Raw genomic sequence first — 16,850 nt, 5'->3', positions numbered from 1 at the left:
CCCAACACAGCCATAAATAAAAAAAAAAAAAAAAAAAAAATGACACTTAAAAAAAAAAAAAAAAAAGACCAGTAATGACATGCTACCCAGTTGCATGTAGCACATATTCAACAATGGTGTGAGAAGTTATCATCCTCCATGACGTACTGATAATATTGTAAGTCTCAGTACTTCTCTATCAGCATAGGTCTATTCTCCCTCCTCCCGCAGTATTGCAGCCTCTGAATGATGTTTTCTCATCCATGGTGTGGCCAGGTGATTGAATGAATTGCTTTACTACTGTGACCCCAGGTAGCACAGAGCCCTTGTCCTCTCAGCACCAGGGTTCCGTATCTCCAGGGCTCTAGGAATTCCATATAAGGAAGGGATCAGCTGCTTAATCCCCAAAGAAAAGCTCTATGAAAGGATCATACTACTTGGAGTTTCCTGTGCCATTCCTGGTTCTTGCATTCCTGGGAGACCAGGCTAGAAGCTGGGAACTGTCCATTCATCATTTCCATCTATTCTTGATTACTCTCAAGGGCAATTCTCGATTACCCTTTTGTTACTTTATAACAAAAACGCCTATAGCACTAGTTTCTATCAGAGCACAATAATAATGATAATAATAATAATTAGAGTGCAAGTAATAATGAGTTTCAGTGGTTCCAGGACATGTTGTTTAGGGGTGACTTGGACTAATTTAGGCGCACCCAGGAAATAATCCCTCTGTATATGACACTGTAGGTTTCCCACTGCACATGATGATCTGGTTGTTTAGCCGGACCTCTGAACTAGTTAGCAGCATTATGCTGGATTGCAGCACTATTTCTATCTGTCTCCTGTACCAGACTGCGAGTTCCTCTGGGATTAGTTTGGTTTGGGCAGCTCACTTTTCAACTCTCGGGGAAGAGTAACTGGGCAGTTCCTAGCTGTACTGGTTCAGTCTTTGCTAGTGAGAAAGGCGAATGCTCTAAATTAGGAGCTCAGATGTTAGTCTTAGGAAGAGACAACCCATCAGGAAGCTTACCTTTGTGATCTTAGCCCACACCCATGCTCAGGCCCTGGTTGATTATCCCAGTGAGGATCAGTCATCTCATTCAAAGGCAGATGTACCCCATATAGGAGCACTTAACTTCCTTTTCAAACTGATCCATTTTTTTCAAATTTATTTTTTATTTTTACTTTTTTTTCATTAAGGTAACATTGCTTTATAACATTATATGTTTCATGTGTACAACATTATACTTCTACTTTTGTATACATTACAGCGTGCTCACCACCAAATATTTAGTTTCCATCTGTCACCATATAGTTGACCCCCCCCCCTTAAATTTCAAATTAATCTAAATTCTGTGCTACTTTAAGACAGGGCCAGAATTATTACTTTGATCATGGCCAGGTAACGGCAGCAGAGAGCAAATGAGCATTGTGTATATTTTCCTGAGATCTTCACACAGCAGGCCCCTACTTCTCCTTCAATTCTTAGCTCAAATATCTTCTCTGAACGGTCTTACACAAGACCTGTCTTAAGTATCCCCTGCTCCATTCCTTACCCCCAAGCCTCTCTTTCTTCAGAGCACTTACCAGTTTAGATTTTTTTTATGTCTTGTTTATTTTTTTGTCCAACTCCCTTGGAAGATAGGGTCCATGAGAGCAGGGACCCTGCCTCTTTCACTTCTATATCCCTAGTTATGAAGTTATTGCAATAGCCCAACTAAGAGATGATGGTGATTTTAACTAGGAAAATAGCAATGGTAATGATTAAATAGGGTCATATTCAGGATGTATTTTAGATGTAGAGTCAAACAGACTTGCTGAAGACTTGGATATTGGTGAGGAAGACAGGAGGCAAGGTTTATTCCTGGGATTTTAACCTAAGCTACCAGTTAGGTGATGTTGCCATATACTGAGGTGGAAAACACTCAGGAGGAGCAGGTTTAAAGGCAGGTGAGTTAAATTTGAGAGGCCTATTACATATACAAGTGAACATAGCAAGCAGGTAGTTGGATGTTCAAGTGTGGGTATATCCAGCTAAGTGGGGTAAGGGTAAAGCCTGAAAATAAAATGTTGGAATTTACTAGTACAATAAATATATATGTATATGTATTTATATATATATAAATAATATATTTAAAATATGTATCCCCAAAGGACCAGGTGAAATCACCTAGGGATAGAGTTTATGGAAACAAGAGGAGAGCCAAAGACTGATTCCTGGGGCAATCCAACATTTAGAAGTCTGTCAGAGGAAAGAGAAGCAGCAAAGAAAAACATGAAAGAGCAGCCAGTAAGATGAAAGCCAGAAGCATGTAGTTTCACTGAAGCCAAAAAAGGAAGTGTTTCAATAAAGGAGGATTGCTCCATATCTTTTAGTCAGAACAAATACATAATAATTAATAAAAGAACTATTATTTTATGTTTCAAAGTTTAGCGCCTCTTTTACTGATTGAATAAGAACCAAATCAGAGCTATACTATATGACCATTTATCTTTAGCAAAAAAACATAAAATATTAGCTATTACTTTTTTCATATGTAACTTTGTGTTCTCAACATTTTAAGGAAAATCTCTTTTCTTTGCATATATTTTGTAATCCCATATAGGTTTAATTCCTGCTATGAATTAATTCTATCACGTTTTTGTACATGGGACTTCAGAACATATGGTATTACAGGAGTGAAAGTAAAACGTGTCATCAAGGTTAACAACCGTATTCTGAGACTAAAATTTGAAGAGAAATTCCAAAAGTTTTTGGACAATGAAGATATGCATGATTCAGAGTAAGAAGTTAACTTCCATAAGGAACATTTTTACAACAGTCTGATTTTATTTTGTAAAAAAAAGTCTTTCTGTTTTAAAAGTTTACAATATTGAAAATATCCTTGTCAGTAAATAGTTCCTTTTCATGCATCTTCCTTGACTAGGATGACCTCATAGTTTATCCACATTGGAGCTCTTTTTGAGACTGAGGAGGAGTGGAAGTTTAATAATGGCACTGGAACATCCAGCGTAAATGGGAAATATCCTGGGCAAGGCATATGGTCAACTTATCTACAGCTAGGCTTTTCTGAAATCAATTCTAAAACTTTTTTTGTCTTAATTATTCTTAAGGAGCTATCGACAGATGATGGAATGCCTTTTTTATGTTTTTGATCCTGAAGTTACAGTGAAGAAAAAGCATCTGCTACAAATACTTGAAAAAGGATTCAAAGACAGTGAAACGAGCAAGGTAGCATAAAATGTCATTCAGAATAATGCTTTCTTCCTAATGAATAAAGCTCTGCCACTGATTAAGCGTGGTTTGATTCTCAATGCTTTCATTCATGTTATAGCAAACTTATACTCTTTCACAAAAAGCTTAGTGCTATCATGGAAAGTACAATCCCTCAGTATCCGAGGGGGATTGGTTCCAGGACCTCCCACAAATACCGAAATCCAAGGATGCTCAAGTCCCTTATATGAAATGGCATACTATTGGCATATAACCTATGCACATCCTTCTGTATACTTTAAATCACCTCTAGATTACTTATAATACCTAATACAATGTAAATGCTATGTAAATAGTTGTAAGTACAATGTAAATTCTATGTAAATAGTTGTGGAAGGGGCAAATTCAAGTTTTGCTTTTTGGAACTTTCCAGAATTCTTTTTTTAAAATATTTTCAATCTACAGTTGGTTGAATCATGAATTACTTTATCTTCATGATTATCTATTTAATCTTTCTAGGCATCTTATATTTTATATTGTGATTCTTTTGTGGATGATCTTGAAATCCATTTCTTTAATCTGTTTTAAACTCTCCAAGGTCTTCTCCATCTTGAAAAAATTCATTCAGTTAACACTGCTGTGCTTTCTATCATCCTATTTTTCTCTTTACTTTTACTGCCACCATTTCTTTATTCTCTGCTTCATTTTCCCCACCTTGATACTGATATTGCTTTATCCTTGGTCACTCCTGAGCTCCAAAATATCCAATCAACCTTTCTCGGTCCTCCACCCATTTGACGAGGCAGCTGTAGCACACTGATATAGAGCAGTGTTTCCTAATCCTTTTCTCATCATGGCACGCATAAAATCAAAGTATTGCTGCATTTGAATCCTGGCTTTCCTACTCACCAGCTGGGTGACTTCACCTCTCTGTGCCTGTTTCATCCATTCTGTAAAGTGAAGATAATAATAGTATCTACTTAACAGAATGGTTAGGATTTAGTGAGATATGCGCAAAAAAGTTCTTGGATACTTGTTCATAGCATCATTATTCACAATAGCCAAAAAGTAGAAGCAACCCAAATGTCCATTAACAGATGAATGGATAAATAAAATGTGGTATATACATACAATAGAATATTATTCAGTTATAAGAAGAAATCAAATTCTGATACATGCTACAACATGGATGAACCTTGAAAACATTATGTTAAGTAAAAGAAGCCAGACACAAAGGGACAAATACTGTATGATTCCACTTACATAATATATCTAGAATAGGAAAATTGGTAGAGACAGAAAGTAGAATAGAGGTTACCAGGGGATGGGGAGGATAGAGGGACGGAGAGTTATTGTTTAATGAGTATACAGGTTTAATTTGGGATGACGTTCTGGAAATGGATAGTGGTGATGGTTGTACAACACCGTGAATGTACTTAATGCCAATGAATTGTACACTTTAAAATGGTTAAAATGGTAGCTTTTACCTTATGTGTTTTTTTTACAATAAAAAAAATTCACCAAGAAAGCTTTCCAGCCTCTCGGTGGAGAATAAATTGGAGGGAGTAGAAGCAATGACAGGGGCACTATATGGGGGAGGTCCTATAGCAGCTCAGGCCAGAGATGATGGTGGCTTCAGCAGGGTGGTATAGTGAGAGTGCCCTCACTGTACTTTCTGGAAGAGAAGTAGGAAGGAGGTGAGGAATTGAGGAAGGCGAGTGAAGTGCTCAGGGTCATATCAGAGAACTCTGAACCATCATGGGCACAGAGGGTGGAGGAAGGATGGGGCTATTTCTGTGTGTTTTCTGCCTGCCAGACACTGTGCTAGCACTTTATCCCCTGCATCTCCTAAAGGAGATACAATATCTCTAATCCTTCCAGCAGCGCTCTACACTGCTCTGTCCAATATGGTAGCCACCACCCACATGTGACTACTGAGCATTTGAAATGTGACTGGTCAGAATTAAGGTGTGCTAAAGGTTTAAGACATATAATACCAGTTTTTGAAGACTTAGTACAGAAAAAAAGACCATAATTTCTTATATTGATTACATATTAAAATGATAATATTTGGGAAATATTAGATTCAATAAAATATATTATTAAAATTTACCAAAAAAGTTCTTAGACCAGTTCCTGGCACATAGAAAATTTTTTATTAAATTCACCATTATTGCTGAAACATTTGATTATGAGACTGACGCACAGCCTTCTGTGCTAAGGAGGCAGGTTATTGCTGAAACATTTGATACTTTTGATTGCTCTTTCCATTTTGAAACTCTCCTTTAGCATCCATACACTATTGTTATCCTCACATTTTTCTGATTGTCCCATCTTTGTTTCCTTTTCCTTCCCCATCTTGCCTCTAAACAAGAAAATACCAGAAGGTTAAAGTTTACTATTCTGCCCTTATTTCTCCACACACCATCAATTACTCTCATTGTTAAGATCTTAGAAATGGGGGAACATAATTGGCTAGAAAAATCACTGGGTAGCACAAAGATCAGATAAGCTAAATTTCTATGCTATGTTATGGTGTGCACACAATGAGTAAAGATTGACATTTATGTTCTGCATCATTTAAGAGACGGGATCTGATTAAAAAGATATGCTGTGTAAGCAGCTGAGAAGGAGGATTTGGCTTAGTTTGGCAGTGTGTGGTCCAGGCAGAGAGCCATGCACATAGCCTCTATCTAATGGATATTTAGTGATGTTCATGGGAAATCTGAGATTATAATTACTAGAATGTGGAATTTGTGATCAGATGAGCCACATTTTAGTATTTATTTTTCTAAATCTCTTTGAATAACAGGTTTCAATAAGAAAATAGGCAATTCAGCATTTATATAAAATATATTTTAGATAATTTGGCTACTAATATTAAGCTAGTAATAATTTCAAAACTCCAAGATAGTGACAAGGAGGAGTAGACCTGAGTCCAAATCATGACTTTGACAATTTCTGCTTCAGTCCTTGGATAGATCATATAGTCTCTCTTAGGTCTAGTTTTTTTTTTTTTACTGCTAAAAATAGAGACTTTTGTTTGTTTTTTAGAGCTGCTTTCACAGCAAGTAATATGAATATTTCTGATAAAACACTTTTAAAGAAATAACTCTAATCACAATGCAAACTAAAATTTCCATGCATTAGCACAATGAGATGTATCTGGAAAATAATGTAGATTATTAGACCAATTATTAGACTATTTATTTATTTAAATAAGAATCTTCAGTGTAATTTCCCACAGAATTTTCTTTTTGGAATTTGCACAGTTGCTAGTGGAGTATCCTTGAAAACGTGCAAAACTATAGCTCCTGCACCACACAGAGTGGTCAGTTTTGACTCTGGCTGGTTTTACAGGAACAAATGTTGTTCTGTATTACTTTTCATAAATCTATTTGCATATAAATTTAAAATATATAAATGGTTTTATAGAATGAAGTTGCACCTGAAGGTTATCTACTTCTTTTCAGTGAGTCTGACCTGCAGTTTCCTTGCACAGACACATAAACATAAAATGATAAACCATCTTACTAAAGTTGAAGTATTGTCAATCTTGTAAAAATACTCATACTTTGTTTTTTCTTTACAGCTGCCTCTCAGAAAAGAAGCTGTTATTCTTGCTAACAGCCTAAGTATATGTGAGTGTCCCAGAATTGAATTTCTACAGCAAAAGTACAAGGATGAGAAGAAAAACTCTCTTGAGCATGAGCTCTTCAGACATGGTAATACAAGTATGCAGTGTTTCTGAACTTTTAAGTTCTAAGTATTCAAATTCATTAATTATTTTCATAATATTTTTGATACTTGGTTTTATCAACCTGGGAGGTTTTCTGAAACCCATTTTATTTAGTATTTACCAGTGTAGTGATACATGACTTTCTGATCTATTACTTTAGTCAGGTAGTCAACAAATATTTACTGAGCGATTATTATCAGCAACATCAATAGGGTGAGACTCATTCGTTAATCATATTTAATCCATCTTATATGAAATAAACACTTTTCATAATCTGCTTTTGTTCATTAAGTTGTGTCCTAAAAATAGACTTAACATATTCATGTACATGTTATACACACACACACACACACACACACACAATCACCATACAAACCCCAAATTCATAGGAAAGAGAAAAGAGAACTTGGCCTATTTATATGATCATCATTATATAAAGCACTCGGGAAGGCAGGACTTATTTGTCCTTAATTATCAAAATATAAGATGATAAGAAACCCTGGTTATAAATCTAAAATTGGCTAAAGACAAATTGTGAAGTGCATGGATTGCTTTAAAGTTGCCTTATAGAAGATAAATGTTTGGTATCTTAATTTAGTCACAGTTATTAGTACTTTATTTGCACCTTGAATATATGTAAATAAAAGCACATGAGTCAGTTTGTAGGACACTTCTGGGAGAGGTTCCCAGGTACCCACAGACTGGGGACAAAGACCAGCTCATCATGTCCTCTCTTGCCCCACCCTCTTCCACTTTTCATTCTTCAGTTCCACCAGTATTTATTGAATGCTTACTGGGTATTAGGCATTTGGTTGGTGATAGGGATTTAGTCAATACAGACTAGACAGTTTCTCCTCTATGGTGCTTACAAACAATAATATCCAAATAAATGTAAAATTACAATTATAATAAGAGCTACAAAGATGAATTTGTACTATGAATAATGCATAGTACCAAAGAATGTAAAATAAAGAGAATTGATCAGGTCAGGGAGTAAGGGACATCTATTCTTTGGTCTCAACTATGCAACCTTCGGAAGACTGGGTAGTCAGAAATTTGGTTAACTGAATTCTATAAAAGTAATATTCTAGGTTCCAGACTCTAGCTCTGTTATAAGATAATTCATGCTGAACTAAATTATATGTGTTTTGCAGTCTTTCATTCAGTTAATAATAATCAGAAAATTAAGCAGATTACTGAATTTAGAAAGAACTCCTATTTGAAAAAACCATTTGCTTCTTTTTTTCTCATCCTTCTCCATTCTCATGTAAGAAATATCCATGATAGGGACTTCCCTGGCAGTCCAGTTGTTAATACTTCACCTTCCATTGCAGGGGCTGCTGATTCGATCCCTAGTCGAGGAGCTGAGATCCCACATGCCTTGTGGCCAAAAAACCAAAGCATAAAACAGAAGCAATATTGTAACAAATTCAATAAAGACTTTAACAATAGTCCACATCAAAAAAATCTTTAAAAAAAGAAGAAATATCCATGATGTTTTTCTTGATCCTTCTGGAATATACTTTCTAAAACAATTAGGTTCTCCCAATTTACATTTCATAACTTGTACACAGTTTTAAAAAGTCATCTGAATACTTTATGCATAGTAATTAGAAGCTGTTTCATAAGATTCAGTGACTCCTAGAGATCCTTAGGATTTAGTGAATTTCAAGGTTCCTTAATACCTAAAGGGAAAAGAAATGTTCATCCATTCAGTAGACGTATATTGAGTGCCTCTTATGATCTAAGCTATGTGCTGATGATACAGAGATGAATTTTTACCTAGTTAACAAGAACAACAAATTTCTTTTCTTAAATTAATTCATAAAAATATTGATAAATATTGTCTTCTTTCCTTCTTCCTTCTCTGTAAAGCTTTGCTTGATATAATCACAGGAATTCTCTTTTATAACCATTTTATTTATGCAACAAATATTTATTGATCTTCTATTTTGGATCAAGCAGTGTGCTGTGTGCTTTACAGTGGCAGACAAGATAGCCAGGATCTCTACCTTTACAAAATATACAGTCAAGTCTGGGGCCAATAAGGAAGATGATATTGGAAAATTATTCTAATGAATTAGTGTTAAAACATTCTGTTTTTTCATACTAGGCATCCTCCTGATTACAAAGGTTTTCCTTGGCCAGAGTGTTCAGGCTCGTGATCAGGACTCCATCAGTCAAGCCAACTACCCAATGATTAATTCAGTGTTCATTCCTCGAAAATATTTACGAAGTATGTCTGCCATGAAGATAAATCTTTTTTCATCTTTCTGAATACAAAATGTTTTCATTTAATACAGATGCTTACAGTTTAACCTCTACCTAACAAAACTTATAAACTTTTTTATAAAAACCTGTTCCTAGCTACTAATGAGCTTCTATATTTCTATTTCCTACTTCAGTGACATTTATATATGTGTGCGTGTAGATATTTTATTTTGTAAAAGTTTGTTTTATGTTTTATATACACAGATATATGTATATATATGTATAATATATGTATTTCAAAAAATAGAACCCGCCCAACTTTTAACAACCAAAAAGTAATATATTTGTCAAAATCTATATGGCTAAACATTGAAAAGTGAAAAAGTATGAAAAGGAAAAGGAGATGAATAAAACTAAACCCTACTAGTCTTTGTAGTGAAAGAGTGACTAGTATTTATAGAATTAAGAAATTGTCTACAGTGGTGGGAAGATATAAGAGAAAAAAACCTCAATGACATAATATTTGGAACTTACTGAGTTTGTTTATTGATCTATGTAAGGGTGAAAAAAGTATATTATATATCATTTTGAAGAGTGTTTGTTTTGCTTGTTTTTGTTTTTTATTTTACCCTAGATTCTATCATGGGACCAAGAAACTGTGATTGCAGCATTCGGCAGTACAAGTGGTTTGTCTTTGATCATGACCTTGTTTTGCCTGAATACATCGTAGAATTTGAGTATATTACAGTGGTATGAATGCATTTTTTAAAATTTTTCTTTATTTTTTTGGCTGCGGCGGGTCTTAGTTGCAGCACGCGGGATCATCGTTGAGGCATACAGGATCTTTCATTGTGGCACACAGGCTTCTCTCTGTGTGGCACATGGGCTCCAGGGCATGAGGGCTCTGTAGTTTGCAGCATGCAGGGTCTCTAGTTGAGGCACGTGAGCTCAGTAGTTGTGGCGCGTGGGCTTAGTTGCCCCAGGCATGTGGGATCTCAGTTCCCTGACCAGGGATCGAACCCACGTCCCCTGCATTGGAAGGCGGATTCTTTACCACTGGACCACCAGGGAAATCCCATGAATGCATTTTAAAAACTGGAATTCCTTAAATGAGAACAGAACAGTAATTTGAAGCCTCTTAATGTTATGTTTATAATATATATACAGGCATACCTCGGAAATGTTGTGGGTTCAGTTCCAGACCACTACAATAAAGTGAATATTGCAGTAAAGTTAGTCACACTAATTTTTTGGTTTCCCAGTGCATATAAAAGTTATTTTTACACTATACTGTAGTCTATTAAGTGTGAAACAGCATTATGTCCAAAAAAATATATACATACCTTAATAAAAAATATATATTTCATTGCTAAAAAATGTTACTCGTCATCTGAGCCTTCAGTGAGTCATAATCTTTCTGCTGGTGGAGGATCTTGCCTCCACGGTGATGGCTGCTGACTGATCAGGGTGGTGGTTACTGAAGGTAACGGGTGGCCATGACAATTCCTTAAAATAAGACAACAGTGAAGTTTGCCGCATCAAGTTGACTTTTTCTTTCATGATTGATTTCTCTGTAGCATTGCAGTGCTGTTTGATAGCATTTTACCCACAGAACTTCTTTCAGAACTGGAGCCAGTCCTCTCAAATCCTGCCACTGCTTTATCAACTAAGTTTATGTAATATTCTAAATCCTTTGCTGTCACTTCAACAATCTTCACAGCATCTTCACCAGGAGTGGATTCCATCTCAAGAAACCACTTTCTTTGCTCATCCACAAGAAGCAACTCCTCATCTGTAAGGTTTTCTCATGAGATTGCAGTAATTCAGTCATATCTTCAGGCTTTACGTCTAGTTCTCTTGCTATTTCCACCATATCTGCCAATACTTCCTCCACTGAAGTCTTGAACCCCTCAAAGTCATCCATGAGGGTTGGAATCAACTTCTTCCAAACTCCTGTTAACGTTGATATTTTGACCTCTTTCTGAATCATGAATGTTCTTAATGACATCTAGAATGGTAAATCCTTTCCAAACAGTTTTCAATTTCCTTTTCCCAGATCCGTCAGAAGAATCTCTGTCTATGGCAGCTATAGCCTTATGAAATGTATTTCTTAAATAATAAGACTTGAAATTTGAAATTAGTCCTTAATCCATGGGCTGCAGAAAGGATATTATGTTAGCAAGCACAAAAACAACATAAATCTCATTGTACATCTCCATCAGAGCTCTTGGGTGACCAGGTGCATTGTCAATGAGCAGTAGTATTTTAAAAGGAATCTTTTTTTTTCTGAGCAGTAGGTCTAGACAGTGGGCTTAAAATATTCAGCAAACCATGTTGTAAACAAATGTGCTGTCATCCAGGTTTTGTTGTCCCATTTATAGAGCACAGGCAGAGCAGATTTAGCATTTAAGGGCCCCAAGATTTTCAAAATGGTAAATGAGCATTGGCTTCAACTAAAAGAGGCCCTAACAAGAGACTCAGCCTGTCCTTTGAAGCTCTGAAGCCAGACACTGACTTCTCCTTTTTGGCTATGAAAGCCCTAGATGGCATCTTCTAATATAAAGCTGTTTCATCTACATTGAAAATCTATTTTTTAGGGTAGCGACCTTCATTAATGATCTTGGCTGGATCTTCTGGATAACTTGCTGCAGCTTCTACATCAGTACTTGCTGCTTCACCTTGCCACTTCTATGTTATGGAGAAGGCTTCTTTCCTTGAACTGCATTGAACCAACCTCTGCTAGTTTCAAACTTTTCTTCTGCAGTTTCCTCACCTCTCTCAGCCTTCATAGAATTGAAGAGAGTTAGGGCCTTGCTCTGGATTAGGCTTTGACTTAAGGGAATGTTGTGGCTGGTTTGATCTTCTATCCAGAGCACTAAATCTTTTTCCATATCAGTAATAAGACTGTTTCACTTTCTTATCATTCATGTGTTCACTGGAGTAGTACTTTTAATTTTCTTCAAGAACTTTTCCTTTGCATTCACAACTTGGCTAACTATTTGGAGCAGGAGGCCTAGTTTTCAGCTCATCTCAGCGTTCAGCATGCCTTCTTCACTAAACTTAGTCATTTCTAGCTTTTGATTTAAAATGAGAGGTATGTGACTCGTCCTTTCACTTGAACACTTAGAGGCCATTGTAAGCTTACTAACTGGCCTTATTTTAAGACTGTCTTGTCTCAGGTAATAGAGAGGCCCAAAGAGAGGGAGAGAGACAGGGAAATGGCTGGTCAGTGGAGTAATCAGAACACACACAACATTTATTAAGTTCACCATCTTATATGAGCATGATTTGTGGCACCCCAAAACAATTACAATAGTAACATCACAGATCACAGATCACCATAACAAATATAATAATAATGAAAAAGTTTGAAATATTATGAGAATTACCAAATGTGACACAGAGACATGAAGTGAGCAAATGCAGTTGGAAAAATAGCACCGATAGACTTGCTTGATGTCTTCAATTTGTAAAAAATGGCAATAAACCAAAACACAATAAAACAAGGTATGCCTATATATAAGTATAAAATGATTATTCTTTAAAGGACTTAATTTTCAAAACAAATCATTATGACACCTAAATATTTTATCATGCAAATATATTACATGAGTAATATATAACTGTAGTCTCACTGGAAAAGATTCAAACTGTATTGAAGAATATAGAATAAACACGAAAATCTGCTTTCACCTCAATCCCACCACCACTCCCTTTCATGAAGGCATCCCCTTTTAATAGCTTTGTGGGTTTGCTTTCAATCTTTTTTTCTGTGCATTTACACATATAACAACATATACCATTTTATGTAGTAGAGTCAAGTTCTAAGTATTCTGTAAATTTTTGCCTTTAGCAATATGTTTTGGACAAATTTCCCTTCAGTACATATAGGTCTATACTTCAGTCTTTTGGTGACTTCATACTATTCAGTAATACTGTGATTTATTTGACTGTTCCCCTGTTGATGAAACATAGGTTGTCTCCAATTTTATTACTATTTAAAACAATATTTCAGTGAGTATCATTGCAGATGCATCTTCCATACAAATATGGAAGTTTTTCTGCAGCACATATTTGTAGAAGAATTGGCTAGTCAAAGGATATATGAATATATGTGTTTTAATTTTGATAGATTTTGCCAGTACTCTTTACAGAAGTTGAACCATTTTATAAATTTCCAACAGTGTGTGACAGTGCTTGTTTCTTTACATCTTTACCAACACAGGTATTATCAATCTTTTTGTTTATATCTGATGGCCAAAGAAAGGATATTTTATCCTTTCATGTTCTTATAGATTATTTATAGTTTTATGAATCAGCTGTTATATCCTTTGACCATTTTCTGTTGGACTCAATCTTTTTCATATTGATTGGAAAAATCTTTATATGCATTCTAGATATTAATCCTTTATCTTTTATATATATTGCAAATGTTTTCTGTCACTTGTATTTTCATTTTATTTGTAGCAAAAAAAGTATTTGTCATTTTCATTTGTAATTTACAAGTTAATTTTTAAGAGATCAGATCTCTCCATCTTTTACATTATGGATTCTGAATTTTATGTGTCATTTCATAAGGCTTATATAAATATTCTCCTTTATTTTCTTCCAATACTAATATAGGTTGTTCTAAAAATTTTAGTGTTTTTTTTTTTGGCTGCATTGGGTCTTAGTTGCAGTACACGGGATCTTTGTTGAGGCATGTGGGATCTTTTGTTGCGGCGCACGGGCTCTTCTTTCGTTGCGGTGTGCGGGCTTCTCACTAGTTGTGGCGTGTGGGTTTTCTCTTCTCTAGTTGTGGCGTGCAGGTTTTCTCTTCTCTAGTTGTGGCGCACGGGCTCCAGGGTGCATGGGCTCTGTAGTTGTGGCAGGTGGCTCTCTAGTTGAGATGCCCGGGCTCAGTAGTTGTGGCGCATGGGCTTAGCTGGCCCCGCCGCATGTGGGATCTTAGTTCCCCGACCAGGGATCAAACCCACATCCCCTGCATTGGAAGGCGGATTCTTTACCACTGGACCACCAGGGAAGTACCTAAAACTTTTAGCTTTTTAATTCTATCTAGAAATTGTTTTATTCTATGTGAGGTGGCAGGGGGGGGGTCAAATAATTTTATCCTTAAAAATGGACCAAGCATCATCTTTTTTACTCTATTTTGAAATATTAGCTATCATTAAAATTATTTTCATATATAAGGGGTCTATTTATAGATCCTTCTATTTCTGTTCCATTGATCTCTCTGTCTAATCTTGGACACCTACCACATTATTTTGGTTATTACAACCTGATGATATGTTTTGATATGTGATAGGGCAAATTCTCTTCCCCTGTCCCCACTTATATATTTTTTTTAATTCTTGGCTATTCTTGAACATTTTCCTTTCCAAATAAAATTTAGAAACAGTTTGTTAAGTTCTATTTAAAAGTCCTATTAGGATTTGATTGTGATTGTATTGAATTTAAATTTAATTTGGGGCAAACTGACTACTTTGTAGTATTGGGCCTCTCATCCAGGAACATGATAAGTTATTCCATTTACTCAAGTCCTCTCCCACATTCTCCTTTATATACGTCTTAAACATTTCTTGTTAAGTATAGTTCTGGGCATTTATATTTTATATTGCTATGAAGCGGATTGTATCAGTCAAATATGCTTTCAGTAAAAGACACAGAAATCCGAACAAACAGAAAACAGAATAACTGAAATAACAAGAAGTAGTGAGGCCAAGTCCCTGGCTGTTGTGACTGACTTCAGTGATGTTGGCAAAGAGCTCCATCATCCTTCTGCTTGCCACTTCATGAGCTCTTTTAATCGGAATATTCAGTTCTTTCGTCACCTCTGGGAAGTTTCTTTCTCTTAATTCCTTGATCATTTCTTCTCTTCCATTCTCTGTTAAGCCCTCTGGAACCTCTGTTTGTTAAACATTGGACATTCTGAACTGATCCTGCATGTATTTTAATTTTTTTTCTCTTGTATTTACATTTCTGTTTTTAAATTCTGTGTTCTGGAAGATGTCCTCAATATTAGCTTCCACTTGCTAATTTGATTTGCTGTCGTATCCATTTGGTTTCTCAGAACGTTTATTGAATATTTTCTATTTCTAATTGTTTTTATTTTGACTTCAAAGCATTTACCCTATTCTTTTCTATAGCAGCCTATTCTTTTATAGATGCTTTGTTCTCCCAGATTTTAAAAAATTCTCTTATGGGGGCTTCCCTGGTGGTCCAGTGAGTAAGACTCCATGCTCCCAATGCAGGAGGCCCGGGTTCGATCCCTGGTTGGGGAACTAGATCCCACATGCATGCTGCAACTGAGGGTTCACGTGCCGCAACTAAAGATCCCGCATGCCGCAATGAAGATCACGCGTGCTGCAACTAGGACCCGGTGCAGCCAAAATAAATAAATAAATATAAAATGAAAAAGTAAAAAAAAAATTCTCTTAGGGACCATTTTGGTTTTTTCTAGAGCCATTTCTGTTTGTTCATGTTGTTTTTGCCCATTCATCCACAGTTCTTATGATAATTACTTAGTTGCCTGATAATTACCTAGAGCATCCTCCTGCTATTTCACTTGTTCACTCTGAACATCAAGTTTCTTGGGATCTGCTCTTTGAAGTGGTTATCTCCTGCACATATTTTGGCTGCAGGTTACATTTCTGCTCCTATTTGTCTATCAGTTCAGTCCCTTCTGATTTATATCTCACAATTTTTAGTCTTTTGTTGGTACCCTCTCCACTGTTATAAAATATTTTAAAATTGTCTTTTGCTAGTTTTAAGGAATTTTCAGCAGGAGGACACAATTTTAATCTACTATCATAGATTTCCTAATGTGATACTCATCATAGATATTACTATATAACAGGAAAAAAAGTTAATTCATCTTTCCTACATAGCCTATTTCTTTTTCAAAATGATAGATACAGCAACCAAATTTTCAACATTTTTAATAAATTTTTTAGGTCAAGGCTCACTCTTTATTTTCTGCATTCAACAATGTTATCCTAGAAGAAAGCAAAAAAAATTCAGAAGGATCGGTATTGTCCCAGGATTTGAAATTTGATGATGAAGTTATAAAAATGGATCCCAGGATCAAGCCCAGACCAAAACTTATTAGCTTGGATGATAAAACAATACTTTCCCTTGCCAACACTAGCATTTACAGTCATATTGTGGTGAGTATTATGAGGAATAAAATTTGGGGACATGAACCTTGAATTTGGTCAGAATCTATCGCATGAAATCTAAAGATATTGAACCACCTATCTGATGATGCCAGGCAGCATGCTGTCCATGCCAGGCATGCTTAAAAGTGCCCAGCCCTTTTCTTCTACAGATCAGTGTTGTCCAGTAGTAATATAATATGAACCACATATGTAATTTTGAATTTTCTATTAGCCACATTTTTAAAGATTTTTAAAATTAAAAGGTAAGATCAATTTTAATAATATATTATAGTTAACTCAATATATCCCAAATATTATCATTTCAACATACAGGCAATATGAAGATTCATTAACAGATAGTTTCATGCTAAGTCGCTGAAACCTGGAGTATATTTTACACTCACAGCACATTTCAGTTCAGACACAGTTCAAGTGCTCAATAGCCCCATGTGGCTAGTGGCTATCATAGAGGACAGTGGAGGTCTAGAGGTAGCCTTGTAATTTGCAAGGAATTTCATTCCTGAATAACAAATAAACTCTCTTTAACTGA

The 16,850-nt window shown here is 35.7% G+C and overlaps 1 protein-coding gene and 1 long non-coding RNA gene across 3 annotated transcripts in view; one reads left to right on the top strand and one right to left on the bottom strand.

Annotated features, from left to right (window-relative positions):
* The window catches only part of LRRC9 (leucine rich repeat containing 9), a 102,695-nt gene that overhangs the window by 30,523 nt on the left and 55,322 nt on the right, over nucleotides 1-16,850 (top strand). The window contains exons 11-16 of the mRNA XM_082450322.1: nucleotides 2,586-2,762; nucleotides 3,094-3,211; nucleotides 6,786-6,918; nucleotides 9,046-9,168; nucleotides 9,778-9,893; nucleotides 16,097-16,309. Of these exons, the coding sequence (XP_082306448.1) occupies nucleotides 2,586-2,762; nucleotides 3,094-3,211; nucleotides 6,786-6,918; nucleotides 9,046-9,168; nucleotides 9,778-9,893; nucleotides 16,097-16,309 (880 nt within the window). The remainder of the gene's footprint in view (nucleotides 1-2,585; nucleotides 2,763-3,093; nucleotides 3,212-6,785; nucleotides 6,919-9,045; nucleotides 9,169-9,777; nucleotides 9,894-16,096; nucleotides 16,310-16,850) is intronic.
* The window catches only part of LOC309655391, a 78,039-nt gene continuing 71,088 nt past the window's right edge, over nucleotides 9,900-16,850 (bottom strand). The window contains exon 4 of one of the 2 annotated variants that reach the window (XR_014260805.1): nucleotides 9,900-10,649. This is a non-coding gene — a long non-coding RNA (uncharacterized lncRNA). Of the gene's footprint in view, nucleotides 10,650-10,675; nucleotides 16,139-16,850 lie in introns of those variants that run through there. The other variant, XR_014260806.1, reaches the window with a different exon arrangement.

This window comes from Balaenoptera physalus, assembly GCF_965194825.1.
Source record: "Balaenoptera physalus genome assembly, chromosome: 2".
NCBI lineage: Eukaryota > Metazoa > Chordata > Mammalia > Artiodactyla > Balaenopteridae > Balaenoptera > Balaenoptera physalus.
The sequence above is the reverse complement of the archived record's forward strand: the minus strand, read 5'-3'. Positions and strand labels throughout refer to the sequence as shown.